Here is a 17772-nt window from a genome sequence, read left to right as displayed (position 1 = left end):
TAAACTGTGGTGGCTCTGGACTGGGGCTGTGACGCTTTTATACACAACAAAAATAAAACAGCACACTCAGCGGCAGCTGTCCTGGGGACCAGCCGCTTCCTGCACAGGCCTGGCGTCTTCTTCCTGCCAAGCTGCTGTCTGGGTGCTTCCCTTGCTCACTCCGGCCCCAGGATCTACCAGGCTCCACTTTGGTTGGATGGGTGGTAGAGGGGCTGGTACCTGCCTGTCACTTCCATTTCTCAATTCTGATTTTCTGAATTATCCAGAGAAGTAGACTGACTATGCTTACCTGCTTCCCTAGTGGCTCAGATGGTAAACAATCTGCCTGCAAGAAAGAATCAGCAGATCCCTGGGTCAGGAAGATCCTGTAGAGGAAATGGCAACCCACTCCAGTATATTCTTGCTTGGAGAATCCCATGGACAGAGGAGCCTGGTGGGCTACAGTCCATGGGGTCACAAAGAGTCGGACACGATTGAGTGACTAATACACTAACAAAGTGACTTTGTTTACTAGGACTCAGCAGCATTTGCTCTTAATCACGATCTCCCAGTCTCTCTATTTGGCGCGTGGGGTCCTCTCTGACCCACTGCAGAGCTCACGATCAGGTGGCCCTGCCCCAGGAATACAGAATGGGGCTGGCGCCACACTTGTGACACCTGAGGTCATCCTCTGAACTGTCCTTTTGCTGCCATCAAGAAGACAACATTGGGACTGCGAGATAACCTGGAATATTAGCATCTAGACCTAGGAAGGCGCTAACACTCTGTGCAGGATGAGCATGGCGTAGGATTCAGGAAGTGGATTCAGTCAGGATGCTGGCAGGAAATCCTGGTCAGGGATAATGACAGTGCCATGGAGAGAAGTAGAAAATAGGGAGGGAAGGAGGACTGCAGGAAGATACCTGGCAGACGTGACAACTGATTGGAGGCAGGAGGGTGAGAGAGGGAGGAAGAAAACTGAAGTTCAAGTCCAGGAGCCGTGGAAACGGTGGTGCCCCAGCAAAGAACAAAGTAAGGGGCTAGATCACCACTGACCTTGAATCCAAAACACCAAACGTCTTCAATGTGGAGGGGCTTACGTTCCTTTAAAATCATTAGGCTTCCTTGCTAGTCAAAGACACCATTTCCCTTCTTAAAAAAAAAATGAGGAGACTATATTTGGGGGGAGGGGCAGTTTTAGGTTTACAGAAAAAAATCAAGCATGAAGTTCAGAGAGTCTTCATACACTCCTCCCCCCTCATCCCCAATGTCCTCTATTTTAACACCTGTCATTCGTGGGGACCATTTATTACAACTGATGAGCCACTGCTGATCATTAAGTGAAGAAATAAGAAAACAACTCAAGGGACTTCCCTTGTGGTCCAGTGGTTAAGAATCCGCCAGCAAACACAGCGCACACAGGTTCAATCCCTGGTCCAGGAAGAGCCCATATGATGCAGAGCAACTAATCCCACAAGCCAAGACTACTGAAGCCCACGTGCGGTAGCTGCAGAAGCCAGCACTCCACAACAAGAGAAACCACTGCAGTGAGAAGCCAGAGCCCTGAAACGAAAAGGAGCCCCCGAATGCTGGAGCTAGAGAAAAGCCCACATTCAGCAACAAAGACCCAGCACAGTCAAGAGAAATCAATACTTTAAAAAAACAGCAAATCCATACAAAATGGGAAAAAGTTGAACAGACACTTCACCAGAGGAGACACAAGGATTGATGAACAGGCCCTCAACACTGTCGGTCATCAGAAGATGGATGTCAAAACCACAAGGAGAGAGCATCACATTCCCATCCAAATGGTTGAAACTTAACAACTGGTCGCCCCATCTGCTGGCAAGGAACTGGAGCTATTGGAGCTCTGCGGAATTAGAGGTCGGAAAGAAAAATGCTAAAACCACTTTGGGACACAGGCTGGGGGACCCTTAGAATATGGACTATTGCCTATGAGAGGAGCCAGCCACGCTCCTTCTAGGTGTTTATCCACACAGAAACTTGTGCGTGAAATCTCATCACAGCCTTGCCTGTAATCACTAAAACCTGAAAACCACCCAAATGTGTAGGTGAATGGATTAACAAATTTTTACTCATGCTATGGCATGCCATGGGAGAATCTTAAGTGTCCCTTGGACAGCAAGGAGATCAAACCAGTCAATCCTAAAGGAAATCAACTCTGAATATTCACTGGAAGGACTGATGCTGAAGCTGAAGCTCCAATACTTTGGCCACCTGATGTGAAGAGTTGACTCACTGGAAAGACCCTGATGCTGGGAAAGACTGAGAGCAGGAAAAGGGGGCGACAGAGGATGAGGTAGTTGGATGGCATCACCAACTCAATGGACAGGAGTCTGAGCAAACTCCTGGAGATAGTGGAGGGCAGGGCAGCCTGATGTGCTGCAATTCATGGGGTCACAAGGAGTCAGACACAATTTAGCAACTGAACAACAAACTTGGATCAGGACAAATGACCTAATTGCTCAAATAAAGAAACTGCATGGAGGGAACCTACTGTGAAGGAGAGGCTTAAAAGGCACACCAGCTAATTTTATCACTGTACATGGAGCTTATTTGCATCCTGACCCAAACATACTGTTAAATGCAAACAAATCATTTCTGATAATTATAAGCTACTAAAAATTTGAACATCACAAGTTCAATGTCATTAATATGATAATAGCATGACAATGAATGCCACCATGTAATTGCTTTGTTAAAAAAAAGTTACATACTGAAAATATTTACAGATGAAATGATGTCCTGGATTCCCTTCAAAATAATACAGGTGTGGGGGGAGGGGCAGGCTGAGGGAAGTGTGGGGTAGGGATGAAGGCAGCTTGGTTATGAGTATGGTCTGCCCCATACATCTGCAGGTTCTGTATCCTCGGATACAGACTTACTTCAGACTGAAAATAGTCAAGAAAAAAATTCTGGAAAGTTCCAAAAAGTAAAATTTGAGTTTGCCACACTGGCAACTATTTGAATAGCATTTACACTGTATTTACAACTGCATAGCATTGTTATGGTCTTAGGTATTATTTGCAATCTAGAGATGATTTAAAGTATATGGGAGGATGTGCGTAGGTTATACAAAAATACAATGCCCTTTTATACAAGTGACCGAGCATCTTCGGATTTGGTGTCCGTGGTCCCAGAAGCAATTCTCCAAGGGCACCAAGTGATGACTGTACCTGATGTTCATTACATTCTTCAGTTTACTGGTGTATATGTTTACATTTTTCCATAACAGAGTCTTTTTTTTAAGTCCCCTGCAATCTCAACACCAAGAAACAACCACTGTTAACATTCTAACAAGTGTGTTCCCTTTGACTCTGTCCAAAAGCATATATTTACAATTACATAGTCTACGTACTTAGTCTCTCAGTCATGTCTGACTCTTTTCGACCCCATGGACTGCAGCCCTCCAGCGTCCTCTGTCCATGAGGATTCTTCAGGCAAGAATACTACAGTGGGTTGCCATGCCCTCCTCCAGGGCATCTTCCCAACTCAGGGATCGAACCCAAGTCTCCCTCAATGCAGGTGGATTATTTACCATCTGAGCCACCAGGGAATGTAGTCTATGGTTCACATTTTATAAAATCAGGATATTATACAAAGTGCCCTGTAATTTCTGTTTCACACACAACAATTTATCTTTTTATGTCAGTAAAGACAGATTTACATCCTTGTTTTTAATCACTAGTTTATACTGGTGTTCCAGCATTATTAAAAAATCATGTCCCAAGTTTTGGGCAGTTAAGTCATTTCCTGTTTTTCACCATCATGAATAACGTTACCAGAAGCTGCCATCTGCAATAAGAAGTGGACAGACTGGCGGCTCAGAGCATGGGTTCTGGAGTCCTGCTCTCAGGACTGACCCCCTGTGATGGGAGTAAGTTGCAAACCTCTCCACACCTCAATGTCCTCATGTAAAGCAGGGACGATAACAGAGATGATTTCATAAGATAAACGGGGCATTAATGAGCTAGTAAACATTGAAGCAATTATTTATTTCAGATGTAATTACCCAGTATAAGAAAAATGCCTGAAAAATCCCATGGACAGAGGAGCCTGGCGGGCTACAGTTCAAAGGGTCACAAACAGTCAGACACGACTGAGTGACTAAGCACTACATAAGCAAAACATTTGTTTTTCCTAAATGAAGTAGACCACCAGGCTCTCAGGAATTCCTTATACAAAGTCCCCATCACTTTAAGCCATAAAGACCTCATATAAAAAAAGAAGAAAAAAAAGAAAGGGACATTCCTAGCAGCCCAGTGGTTAAGACCCTGTGCTTCCACTTCGAGGGGGGAGGTGGGGGCGTGGTTACAGTTTCAATTCCTAGTTGAGAAGCTAAAATCCCACATGCCACTTGGAAGGGAAAAGAAAAAAAACCTCATATGCATGAAGAGATTTATACTGGCTGAGCCATGCAAAGGAATATCTTTCGAATTAAGAGACTAATGCTTGGATTTAGGTTTGTTTTCTTCTGTGAAGTCGTTACGTCATTTTTTATTGAAAACATGACTTTGCATAAACCTTGGGAGGTTTCCTAGCTCTCGGAGAAATCCCAAGGTGAATCTCAGGTACACAGAGCTGCACTGATGCTGGGAGAGAGCTCTGGAAAATACGGGGAGCTGCACAGGGGCAGGCTGACAGATACACACGACTGTATGTAATGCAGATAAACAACAAAGACCTACTGTATAGCCCAGGAACTCTACTCAATATCATGTAATAGCCTATAAGGGAAAAGAATCCGAAAAAGAATACATATATATACATAATACATATATAGACACACACACATGTGTATAACTGAATGACTGCTATACACCTGAAACTAACATGACATTGTAAATCAACTGTACTCTAATTAAAAAAAAAACCAAACAAACAGATCAGAAATGAGGAAAACCTTTCCACATTGACTCTTTACCCACAGGTCACGTAGGAGGGAGACACTGTTTCTTGTTGATGATCACCAGACACAAAAAATGACTACAAGCTACTCTTGTCTCCTTTGCCCAGAGTCATTTAGCTTCATGGGTGACTTTGGTTTTCCATATCTTTCTCACTCTCTCTTTTCGTTTTCCTCCCCTCAACATAGGAACATAAAATACTAAAGAATACGTAATTCTGTAAGTAAAATAAATTTTATTTTGCAACGGAGTTATTTCATTCTGAGTCGTGAAACACAGACTGGACAGGTGAAAGCACAGACTCTTGGAGACAGAGAACAGAGAGGGGTTGGGTGGGTCTGCAGGAACCCGGGCAAGGCTGCAGGGTTTAGTGTCTATGGCATCAGATAAATTGACTCAGAGGAAATGCTCTGCTCCAGAGTTCTGTGGCTTTTATCCTCTGAGCCCCAGAAGCATAAAGATGCAAACTATGCTGAAAACACAAACCAGGTACTTACTGATTCCTTGAAAGAGCTCTTCGATATTAATTGCGTTCTTTGCACTTGTCTCAACCACAACAGCACCGATGGACTCCGCATACTCCCTGGCATCCTTCAAGGGCACCTCCCTGGAAAAGAGGACAGCCCAGCAGAGGTGAGTGCCCATCTGTACAGAATAAATAACCCGGCAGAGTAAACAAACAGCTCACGTGCAAACAGCTCCCTCATGGGCCTGCAGAATAACAACTCAGTCGCCCAGTAAGTATTAGAAACGTGCGTGAAGCTTTTTCAAGCCTGAAACCCAGTCTCTGGCATCCATTGAGACAGGACATGCATGCATAAGCTACTGTTCCTGGTCCCACCAAAGGAGAGAATTCCAGAACAGTAGGAAAGGCATTACAAGTGAGGCCAGCTTTCAGAGTTAGGATTGGTTCCAAATTTTTTTCCTATAATAATGACTCAATGTTTTTTAAAAACTGCACATGTGCACACACTTGCATATGTGCTTTTCTAACACTTTCTGTATATTGCCTTTTACAAATCCGAGAAAATACATGACGTGATCTGGAAGACTGGCAATGAACACATTTACAGTTCCAACGGCGTATTTGAACTTTCTCCTTTAAAAGGCTGTTACTGCAAAGGTTTAGGACATGAACTCAATCCAGATGAATAATCTAAAAAGACATTTATTGATGTACTTTCTCAGGTGAAGATATTGCAACAGACTGAAAGATTAAAAAAGACACAGCTCCTATTCTCCAGAAGTTTATTCATTGATTCAACCAATATTTAGAGAGAACGGTTGGATGCCAGCTCTTTCTTGTAGGCAGCCCCTGCCTTATGGAACCTACACCCGAGAGCAAAGAAACACACAGCTATGGACACACTAAGCCACACTATTACAATGTCTGCAACACGGAGATAACAAAGTAAGTGCTCAGGAGTAGAGGGGTGGAGAGCCGAGCATCTGATCCACAGAACTTGGGCAGGTGCCACAGAGGAGGCCACTGAAGTGTGGCCACCAGGGGCAGCGAGAACGTGGACCAGAGCTTGACGATGGTCCCCCAGGTGGGGTGCGCCCTCACCCCTCACGTGGTGTGGGACCCACTGCCACGTGGACACCTGAGCCATGTCGGCTGGACTCTACACTTGCCTTATCATTCTTACCAAGGACACCCTGGGCAAAAAGACCCTTTTCAATCTACTCTCTTCCTTGTTTCTAACAGACAAGCCCCCAGGCCTCTCAGTTATTAAAAAAACCCAAACTCTTCAGTCTTTGGGTGGCGATGAATTTTACAGATGAAATATCCCAGCAGAGGGCTTTTTTAGGTTCAGTTTGGCAAGTTACTCTACTGTTTTTTCTTTTTCTTCCTGGCCGTCTTTATCAAACCAAAGCTCAAAGGATGGGGCTCCTCCCTGCCCTAAGGTGGAGCAGAGGAGACTGTGTGCCCACAGGTGTGGGGGGTGCCCTCTGGCCACAAGGAAGCTGCGGAAAACCCTCACCTCAAGGGAGGGAAGGTCAGTTCAGGCTCCAGTGTGTCCTTCTCGGGGGACCAAGAGGAATAGAATACTGTCTACCAGGATTATGGTGAGAACAAAGTCACTCATGACAAAATCCAAACCACCCACCCTGAGGGTGACGGGAAGACTTCGAGAAGGGCAGATGCTCTCACAGCTGACAATGCTGGGCCCTGGAAGGTGGAGAGAGGACGAGCGTGTCCTCCGACTTCCCCCAGGTTTAGAAACAGGTCTCGTTAAACAGATGACCTGCCAAGGTGACGTGGTGACTCGGGGCGGAGGCAGGGCCGGCCCAGCAGGTTCTGCTCACACTGCTCCCATCCAACCACCCAATAGGAACCCACATTCCTGAGGCTGTTCCTTCAGTCTTTACAAAGAAATGTCCCCAGAGTGCGGCAAGGTGCAGGCAGGGCTGGGGGCAGGGGCCAAGTGTGGACTGTCCTGAAGAACAGTTTCCCGCTCTAGGAGCCTGGGGGGCCAGGGGCGTCCCTCTCCCTCATCAGTGAACTGAGATTAGCATCAGAAATGAGCTGGACTGCAGGACACCCAATGGGTGTCGGAGAACTGTTGTTGGAACAAACAGTACAGCTACAATCTGAAAGCAGACCCTGGGAAGGTGAGCGTGTGCTGCCTCGGGCCTCTAGCAGATGTGTGACCAACGGGTGGCCTTGGGAAGCCCTTCGGCTGAGTCAGGAGACGTCATGCACAGCCCGGGGAGGGGCCTGGAGGGCACCTCGGAGACAGGCCTTCTGCGATCACCCTCACAAAAGACCACCGCATCCGTAACTTTCCCTCAGTTCTTTCAACAAACATTTACCAAGTGTCTGCCATAGGCTGGGTGCTTTGTTAGGCTTTCAATAGGTAAATTGAAGCAAGTCCACCCAAGCCAAGGCATAAGCACACAGCAGGTCGATTTTGATGAGAAAGAGTACTTTTAGACTTTCAAGATGAAGTTACATCCAGGAAGGCAGGACTTCCAGAAATGCTGTGCCTCAACTAGGTTCCTGTGGGTGCCTCTGATTGGTCCTCCAGCTCTTGCAGTCATCACCCCCAGGCCCACCGAGGGGATCAACACACAAATCCACCAAATGTTCCTGTGAACAGAATTCATCCATGTCTTCTAACCTGTAAAACCCACTGCCTTGGCTTCCTGCCTTAGACCTCCCTGTTCATGCCCAGGCGACAGTCATTCTGGGTGCTTCCGGAGCTCACGTCTGTCTCTGGGCCTCTGCTCTCGTCCACCCTTCCGCATCCCCCTGACGACCGTCCACACGAGGCCTCCTAGAGAGTGCAGCGCAGCATCCCCTCCTTGAGAGCCCAGAGCCCTGGTGAGACTTGTCACCTAAACGTGCTGTGGATTTTTGCGATCAGGACCACGGTTTGTTTTGGGGAGGCTTCCCTGGTGGCTCAGATGATAAGAAATCACCCTGCAATGCAGGAGACCCAGGTTCAATCTAGGGTCAGGAAGATCCCCTGGAGAAGGGAATGGCAACACACTCCAGTATTCTTGCCTGGAGAATCCCATGGCCACAGGAGCCTGGAGGGCTACAGTCCATGGCATCGCAAAGAATCAGACATGACTGAGTGCCTGAGGACACACACAGGAATCCTAACAGGGCCGGGCGCCTACGAGGCAATCAGTCAGCACCTGCTGAATGTCAGGGTGACCGTCACCGCGAGTGGCCTTCAGCAGAGAGGACAACTCAGGTAAAGGAGGTCCAAGAAGCCTTCAGGGGAAGTGTGGGGAGTACGGACAGGGAAGAAGCGAAGATTCACCCAGCCAGGGGGGAGACTCAGGGCTGAAAAACACACCAGAGGGGGCACCTCCCCCAGCCCCAAGCTCCAACAGTCCTCAGAGGTCACACTGCAGGGAGGTCCACGCACCAGCCATCCAGGCAGAGGCCACCAGTTCTGGGAGGCTCCCCACGGGGGAGGAGGGCGGGAACCCACATTCCTGTGGCTCCAGACTTATCCACAGGCCGGGCTGCCCAACGAGGGTCCTTGTTTTGTTGTTAGCGGGTGTAACCCGGCAACGCAGCAGCTGACTCATTCCAGTCTTGGGCTATTTAACTCCCCGCGAGCCTCCTCGATGGATGGCAGGGGGAGGGAGGGCAGGGACCCCAAGAAGGCACTCCAGGGGCCCTGCCCCTGAGGAGGGGAGTCCAGTCAGCAGGCCGGGGCAGACCAGCACCCAGCCCTCGGGTGCCATTCCTGACAGCAGGGAGCGGTGACCTCCGTGGGCCTCCCGTGCAGAAGTGCAATGCTCTGGCCTTGAACTCTCGTTCACAATGTGTCACGGGACAGCACTCACGTCAGAAAGGCAGCCCAGCCTGCTGCTTACGGGAGTGAGATTTTCTCCTTCAGTGACCAGCCTCTTCACGCCTCCCTCGCTCAGGTCTCAGACCCCCTTTGCTGTCAGATGGCATGAACACTTTTCCATTTTAAATATAAGTTGATATCATAAAGTGCTCAAAACAGTGCCTGGCACATAAATAAGGTAGACCAAAGTTTCCAGAATAAATCTTTACAAAGATGGTACCACTTTCTTAGCAAACGTCCCAAAGATTGAGGAAATGAATCAAGTGGAGGAAACAGGCAAACAGAAGGCTCAAAGTACGTCCGAGCCCGAGGAGGTTTATCTGACTCATGACCCTTGTTTAATCGCCCAGAAAGGCTCCCAGGCAACGCGTCACTACTCCACAGAAGAACAGGGAACACAGGCTACAGCATTAAATACATTTGTTGGTGTTATTCAGTCACTCAGTCATGTCTTAACTCTTTTCAAACCCACAGACTGCAGCACGCCAGGCCTCGCTGTCCATCACTAACTCCTGGAGCCTGCTCAAACTCATGTCTATTGAATCGGTGAAGCCATCCAACTATCTCATCCTCTGTTGTCCCCTTCTCCTGCTGCCCTCAATCTTTCCCAGCATCAGGGTCTTTTCCAATGAGTCAGTTCTTCGCATCAGGTGGCCAAAATATTGGATACACTAACTTTCATAAATCACTCCAAGAGTAAAATTACATTATAAAGTTCTTTCTCCATGAGAAAAATCTGACATTAATTCAGAGTAACTTTTATTCAGAGATGGAACATAACTTTTTATAAGCCACAGATACTTCTTGTTCTACGAAATTCTTGTGCTTGTTCTCTGCACACTTTGGTTTGGATTGTTTGGATTTTTCTTATTTATTTGTTAAGTGCTCTTTGCATATTAAGGAACCTAGCCTTTTGTAATATATTTTCTGCATTTCTTTCAGCTTACCATTTGTATTTAGATGTTGTCTGTGGCATTTTTGCCATACAGGAGTTTTTATATAATCAGACTTACTGATCATTTTCTTCTATGTCTTCTGAGTTTTGTATCATTATTAAATAGTTCATTCCAAGGTTATTTTTAAAAATTCAACTGCTTTCTCTAACTTTTATGGTTTGTTACTTTGCACCTAAATCCTTGATCCATTCTGAATTTATTTTCTCTCAGTTTTTCCTAATTATCCCCAAACCATGTACTGAACTATCCCCGTTTTTGCACTTGTTTAAATATCACCTTTATTGTATACTAAATATCCCTACATATTTCACCCTATTCTTAGATTCTGTAGTCTGCTTATTGATTTTCTGTCCATTTCTGTGACATGCTATATTGTTTTATTACTGAATCATTAAAATATATTTTAATATATGCTGAGATTAGTCCTTCCAATACTAACTATTTTTGCCTATTTATCTTTCTAGGTGAATTTTAGGATAATTTTGTAAAACCCTTTCTAAAATGTTACTTCAAATTATTTGATGTAATTTACCTGGAATCTCAGTGAATTCATGATTTAATTTAGAACAAACTGACATTTCTACAATACTACTCAGTTTCACTATCCAAGGAAAAAGCACCTTTTTTATCCTACCTAGAACTGTAACATTTATCTATATAGGTCTAGCTCAATTCTTGCTAAATTCATTCCAAGGAATTAACAATATTTCAAATTTTTAAAATGACACACACAGCAAAAAAGTCTATTACTCAGATATACATTGCTATTTAAAGAGGGTTTTCACTTCAACTTGATTTCCTAATTAATTATTTATTATATATAAGTAAAGGATAGTTCTTCAGTTGATAATCTTAGTTTTCCTAATCCTGCTTGCGATGAAAGAAATGTACATGAAAATGAGGATCACATTATTCACACATCAGAGTGGTCAAGATGAAATGACTATTATCTGTAGTGTTAGCATGTGAGAGAGAGGAAGGCTCAAACTCCGCAGGCAGGGTCACCATGTGATTCCGAAGAGTTCGTGGGTAACTGCAGAACAACCCAACCACATCTTCTAAGACGTTCCCAGGTGTCTTAGAGAAAGTGTACAAAAGTCTCCATTCTCCCAGAAGAGTAAACACATATGTTAAAAAACAAAACACTTTGATGCTAAAAAAAGAAGTGAAGTGAAGTGAAGTCACTCAGTCGTGCCCGACTCTTGCGACCCCTTGGGCTAAAGCCCACCAGGCTCCTCCATCCATGGGATTTTCCAAAAACAAAGGAGTGAAATGACAAAAATCCAAGGTTCCTGCTCTTCTCCTGTCTCATGACAATAGTCACGAAGCTTCTCTAGATGTCTTCAGAGGATGCCACCGGGCATCTTGAAGGGCATCAGTGTCAGGTATGTTCTACAGACCTCCGATCCCATGATAATTCGGGGCTTATTAGAAATGAAGACCCCTGTGTCCAGACCTACTGAACCAGAATGTTTAGTGGGCTCATCGCAGAAATGGGCATTGTAGCAACTTCTGAATATCTTCTTACACTATTGATAGCTTGAGAACAACTCTCATAGAAGGTAGAAGGTAAGATACTGAGTTTGATATTTTTGCAGTCTATGCAATTCATAACCCGACACTATGAAGTCCAGAGTTTGGATATCTATATTAAGATGATGACTATATACCCAGAACATAATAAAGTATACATTCATCAGACACCATTTTATAAGTTATAAAAGAATAATGGACTCTTGAGCTATTCCCAAAGAGCTTGTGGTTCTGGTGTGTTCTAGTGTGGACATTATATTTCTAAAATGCCATACCAGCATTGAGCAAGCATTTGATATTCTGCCAACCACTTGGGATAAGACAGCTACCATTTCACTGAAAAATGTCTGTCCTGTAAGTTTACTCTTTCCTCCAATCATAGCCCCCTTCCAAGGTCAGGCTTATACCACCGACTCAGCTGGCCATGAGGACACAACATGGCACCATGAGTGGGAGAGGCTGTTGACTGTCTGCTGGCATTACTTTTTGTCAAAACCTCCCACATGTTTAAGGCATTCTAGCCAAAAGCAATGGAAATCGCAACATCCCATCAAGACCCAGCAGAGCCAGGTTGCAGGCTGTTTGCAAAGGCTGTCACATGCCCTGAAGTGGTCTCCTTCTCCCAGCTCCCTCGAGCCGCCACTGAAATGAATAATCAAGGCTTACTGTGCTCCTGCCAGCTCGTACTTTATCTAAATATCCAAGATATTTGTGTAACACCCAGAGAGGCAACCATTTTAGCAATAAGTAAAGCCACAAAATCTTTGCTCAACATGCCAGTACTTTTAGATTCTCAGATTGGCTTATTTGTAAGGTGGAACTAAAACTTAAATGAACTTTAAAAAAAAAGAATTACTACCTTTGCAATAAATATCTGATTGGACAATAACTCTTTATAATGATTCTAAGCACTTACAGTTAAAGTACTTGGCATGTGTACCCTGGGAAGGATTTCTGCTCCCAGGGGGCCAAGCCTGCTTGTTAATATGTGTCTGTAAATGCTATCCACCAGGTCACATTCCTGGTGTCAAGTTCAAACAAGCCAGTGTCGGGTTCCTGCCACAGATTTAGACGGACTGTTTTCTCATGAAAATGTCACAATTTGAATTGAATGAAGACTGAGCAGAAAAGACAGGGTCTCAAGGGGGGGCCTGGCCATTTCCTCCACCTCCTAACACGCCTTCTCCAGACAGAAACAGACTAGTCCCAAGAGGCCAGAGAAACCACTGGAAAAAGTCGTTAGCTTGAAATGCTCTATCAAATCGGTTACCATTTATTTTCTCTCGGTAATTCAGAAATCACTGTCTCTCCTGGATACTATTCTTACTTCTTAAGAGATGAATAAAGCATGAACATCAGCTCTGGGACAGATGCTATTGTTGTTCAGTCGCTAAGTCATGTCCAGCTCTTTGTGACCCCATGGACTGCAGCACGCCAGGCTTCCCTGTCCTTCACTATCTCCCAGAGTTTGCTCAAACTCATGTCCATTAAGTCAATGATGCCATCCAACCGTCTCATCCTCTGTCTCCCCCTTCTCCTCCTGCCCTCAATCTTCCAGCATCAGGGTCTTTTTCAATGAGTTCACTCTTCCCATCAGGTGGCCAGAGTACTGGAGCTTCAGCTTCAGCATCAGTCCTTCTATGAATATTGAGGGTGGATTTCCTTTAGGATGAACTGGTTTGATCTCCTTGCTATCCAAGGGACTCTAAAGTCTTCTCCAGCATCACAGTTCAAAAGCATCAATTCTTCGGTGCTCAGCCTTCTTCATGGTACAACTCTCACATCCATACATGACTGCTGAAAAAACCACAGCTTTGACTAGACGGACCTTAGTCGGCAAAGTGATGTCTGGGACAGATACCTAGGTTTGAAGCTGGACCCCACACCTTCTCAGCCACAGGACCCGGGTAAGCTCCTCAATCTGTGTCTCTGTTTCCTTGTTTGTAAATTGGGAGAATGATGGTAACTCTCACAGGCAGGGCTGTGAAGATTAAGGTAAACTACTCGTAACAGTCTCTGGCACAGAGTAAGCAATCAGGTTAACTGTGATGACTCAGTCCACGATCTAAGTGAATAGTACTTAAGTAAATATTGTGCCATTTGAAAGTAACCACTGACATGGCTATAAATCTTCACAGAAGTTACATTTTGAACTCTGAAAGGTCTGGGCAATATGTGAAGTGAAAGACGAAAGACTAGTATATTCTAAGAAAATCTCTAGGAACAAAAGCTTGTCCCTCTGCTTAAATGTGTGTTAGTTGCTGACTTTTAAAAAATCTCTCCCCCAACCCCTTAAGAAGGTTAGAAAGAGTCCTGTGGTTTTGGATTAGAGTCAGAGGCATCAGTATAAACTTACGTTTATCTTAATACAGATACAAATGAATGATTATAGAAATAATTATAGATACATGTGAGTGTATACTCCAGTTAGCATCTATAAACATATTTTCTAGGTCTGTTTACCTAAACTTAACGACATTCCAGTAGCAATGAGCACACTCATCCCAGATCTTGGTTTCTAAATACCCTTTTCCAGTAGAAGTGACAAGAGCTGCTTGGAGAAATGGCTGAGTCTAGAGCTGTAGCCTAAAACACACAAGATGAGTCTGGAACATCTCCTTGTGCCAAAAAGTAATGAAATGCTCAAGAACCAAAATGACAGGAGTTTGTTAAAGGAACACAGGAGCAACCGAAAGGGCTCCCAGTGGCCAAAGTTGGAGCAATTTGAGCAACAAATTAAGTAACACAATATTGCACTATAACTTAAACTTGTAAATATCTGTGAGTTCACACTGATACAGATAAATAACTAAATATAAAAATCAGGGAGGGGAGATGAATTTCACCTGCAGAAGAATTACAAATAATTTACATCGGGACTCCTCCCTCAAGGAGGTGGGGCACAGACCCCACCCTCAAGTGCAGGCTGTGCCCAGGGACCACCTTCCAAGGAGCGGGGGAGGATAACTTTACAGTCACCACCTCAGCCAGGAGGTCAAGGTCCACCTCACCAGGGATGTTATCATGTTGATAACACGAACCCTTGCTTAACTGGTAATAAAGTCACGAAAAGAGCACTTCACTTCTGTGGTCTTCTTCCCCTAAACATACGCCCGCTCCTAGTCCAATCACGAGACACACAGCAGACAGACCCCAAAGAAGAGACAGTCTCCAAACTACCTGACCAGTAGTAAAAACTGTCAAGGTCATCAAAAACAAAGGAAGTCTGAGAACCTGTCCCACCCCAAAAATCCTAAAGAGACCTGGCAACCGAAGGTGATGGGATCCCAGAATAAAAAAGGGATATGAGGGGAAAGTAGTGAAATCTCAGTAATGTATGGACTATAGTTAATAATAAAGTATTGATACAATCAACAAAGTTAATAAGAGTATCAATAATGAAATATCAATAACTAAGGAATATAGGTGTGAAAAGAAGAGAAGTGAAAAGCAAAGGAGAAAAGGAAAGATATACCCATTTGGATGCAGAGTTCCAAAGAACAGCAAGGAGAGATAAGAAAGCCTTCCTCAGCAATCAGTGCAAAGAAATAGAGGAAAACAATAGAATGGGAAAGACTAGAGATCTCTTCAAGAAAATTAGAGATACCAAGGGAACATTTCATGCAAAGATGGGCTCAATAAAGGACAGAAATGGTATGGATCTAAGAGAAGCAGAAGATATCAAGAAGAGGTGGCAAGAATACAAGGAAGAACTGTACAAAAAAGATCTTCACAACACAGATAATCACGATGGTGTGATCACTCACCTAGACCCAGACATCCTGGAATATGAAGTCAAGTGGGCCTTAGGAAGCATCACTACGAACAAAGCTAGTAGAGGTGATGGAATTCCAGTTGAGCTATTTCAAATCCTAAAAGATGATACTATGCAAGTGCTGCACTCAATATGCCAGAAAATTTGGAAAACTCAGCAGCGACCAGAAACAGGACTGGAAAAGGTCAGTTTTCATTCCAATCCCAAAGAAAGGCAATCCCAAAGAATGCTCAAACTACTGCACAATTGCACTCATCTCACACACTAGTTAAAGTAATGCTCAAAATTCCCCAAGTCATGCTTCAGCAGTACGTGAACCATGAACTTCCAGATGTTCAAGCTGGATTTAGAAAAGGCAGAGGAACCAGAGATCAAATTGCCAATATCCGCTGGATCATCGAAAAAGCAAGAGAGTTCCAGAAAAACATCTACTTCTGCTTTATTGACTATGCCAAAGCCTTCGACTGTGTGGATCACAACAAATTGTGGAAAATTCTTCAAGAGATGGGAATACCAGACCACCTGACCTGCCTCCTGAGAAATTTGTATGCAGGTCAGGAAGCAACAGTTAGAACTGGACATGGAACAACAGACTAGTTCCAAATTAGGAAAGGAGTACATCAAGGCTGTATATTGTCACTCTGCTTATTTAACTGATATGCAGAGTACATCATGAGAAATGCTGGGCTGGAAGAAGCACAGGCTGGAAGCAAGATTGCCGGGAGAAATATCAGTAACCTCAGATATGCAGATGACACCACTTTTATGGCAGAAAGTGAAGAAGTACTAAAGAGCCTCTTGATGAAAGTGAAAGGGGAAAGTGAAAAAGTTGGCTTAAAGCTCAACATTCAGAAAACAAAGATCATGGCATCCAGTCCCATCACTTCATGGCAAATAGACAGAGAAACAGTGGAAACAATAAAAAAATAAACAGACTTTATTTTTCTGGGCTCCAAAATCACTGCAGATGGTGATTGCAGCCATGAAATTAAAAGACGCTTGCTCCTTGAAAGGAAAGTTACAACCAACCTAGACAGCATATTGAAAAGTAGAGACATTACTTTGCCAACAAAGGTTCATCTAGTCAAGCCTATGGTTTTTCTGGTAGTCATGTATGGATGTGAGAGTTGGACTATAAAGAAAGCTGAATGCTGAAGAATTGATGCTTTTGAACTGTGGTATTGGAGATTGGAAGGACTGATGTTGAAGCTTAAACTCCAATACTTTGGCCATCTGATGAGAAGAGCTGACTCATTTGAAAAGACCCTGATGCTAGGAAAGAATGAGGGCAGGAGGAGAAGGGGATGACAGAGGATGAGATGGTTGGATGGCATCACCAACTCAATGGACATGAGTTTGGGTAAACTCCGGGAGTTGGTGATGGACAGGGAGGCCTGGCGTGCTGTGGTCCATGGGGTCACAGAGTCAGACATGACTGAGTGACTGAACTGAACTGATAGGTTGCTCAGTTGTGACAAATGTACCACAGTAATCATTGTAAGATGTTAAAAGTAGGGGAATCGGGGCTTCCCTGGTGGCACAGAGGATAAGAATCCACCTGCCAATGCAGGGGACACTGGTTTGAGCCCTGGTCTGAGAAGATCCCACATGCTGTGCGGCAACTAAGCCTGTGTGCCACAACTACTGAGCCTGTGATCTGCACCTAGAGAAGCCACTGCATTGAGAAGCCCTTGCACCGCACCCAGAGAGTAACCCCTGCTCTCTACAGCTAGAGAAAGTCCGTATGCAACAAGGAAGATCCAGTGCAGTCATAAATAAACAAATATTTTTTTACATAGGGAAAACTAGATGTGGGGTATATGAGAACTGTATACTAACTTTGCAATGTTTCTGTAATAATAAGACTATTCTAAAATAAAGTTTATTTAGGCTTCCCTGGTGATTGGGCTTCTCTGGTGACTCAGATGAATCTGCCTGCAATGGGCAGACCAGGGTTTGATCCTTAGATCAGGAAGATCCCCTGAAGTTAATGGCAACCCACTCCAGTATTCTTGCCTAGAGAACTCCATGGACAGGGGAGCCTGTGGGATACAGTTCAGGAGGTGGCAAAGAGTCAGACACCACTGAACACACACGCTACTAAGTTTAAGATTAGCTATAAAAATAAACACTCCCCAATATACACATGTAGATTTGGGCCCCAACTCTCTCCTAATCTCCAGCAGACCACAACACACAAATCCACAGTCACACCACACACTCTCATGAAACCTCCTTCAGCCAACAAGTATCGGTTACAGAGATTCCAGATCATATCAGAA

The 17772-nt window shown here is 44.5% G+C and overlaps 1 protein-coding gene across 1 annotated transcript in view; it reads right to left on the bottom strand.

The window, feature by feature from the left end:
- Window positions 1-17772, bottom strand: part of RAB31 (RAB31, member RAS oncogene family) — an 81270-nt gene that overhangs the window by 5189 nt on the left and 58309 nt on the right. Inside the window, exon 6 of the mRNA XM_043888751.1 lies at window positions 5405-5514. Within this exon, the coding sequence (XP_043744686.1) occupies window positions 5405-5514 (110 nt within the window). The remainder of the gene's footprint in view (window positions 1-5404; window positions 5515-17772) is intronic.

The sequence above is a fragment of the Cervus elaphus genome, chromosome 27, assembly GCF_910594005.1.
Source record: "Cervus elaphus chromosome 27, mCerEla1.1, whole genome shotgun sequence".
Classification (NCBI taxonomy): domain Eukaryota; kingdom Metazoa; phylum Chordata; class Mammalia; order Artiodactyla; family Cervidae; genus Cervus; species Cervus elaphus.
The sequence above is the reverse complement of the archived record's forward strand: the minus strand, read 5'-3'. Positions and strand labels throughout refer to the sequence as shown.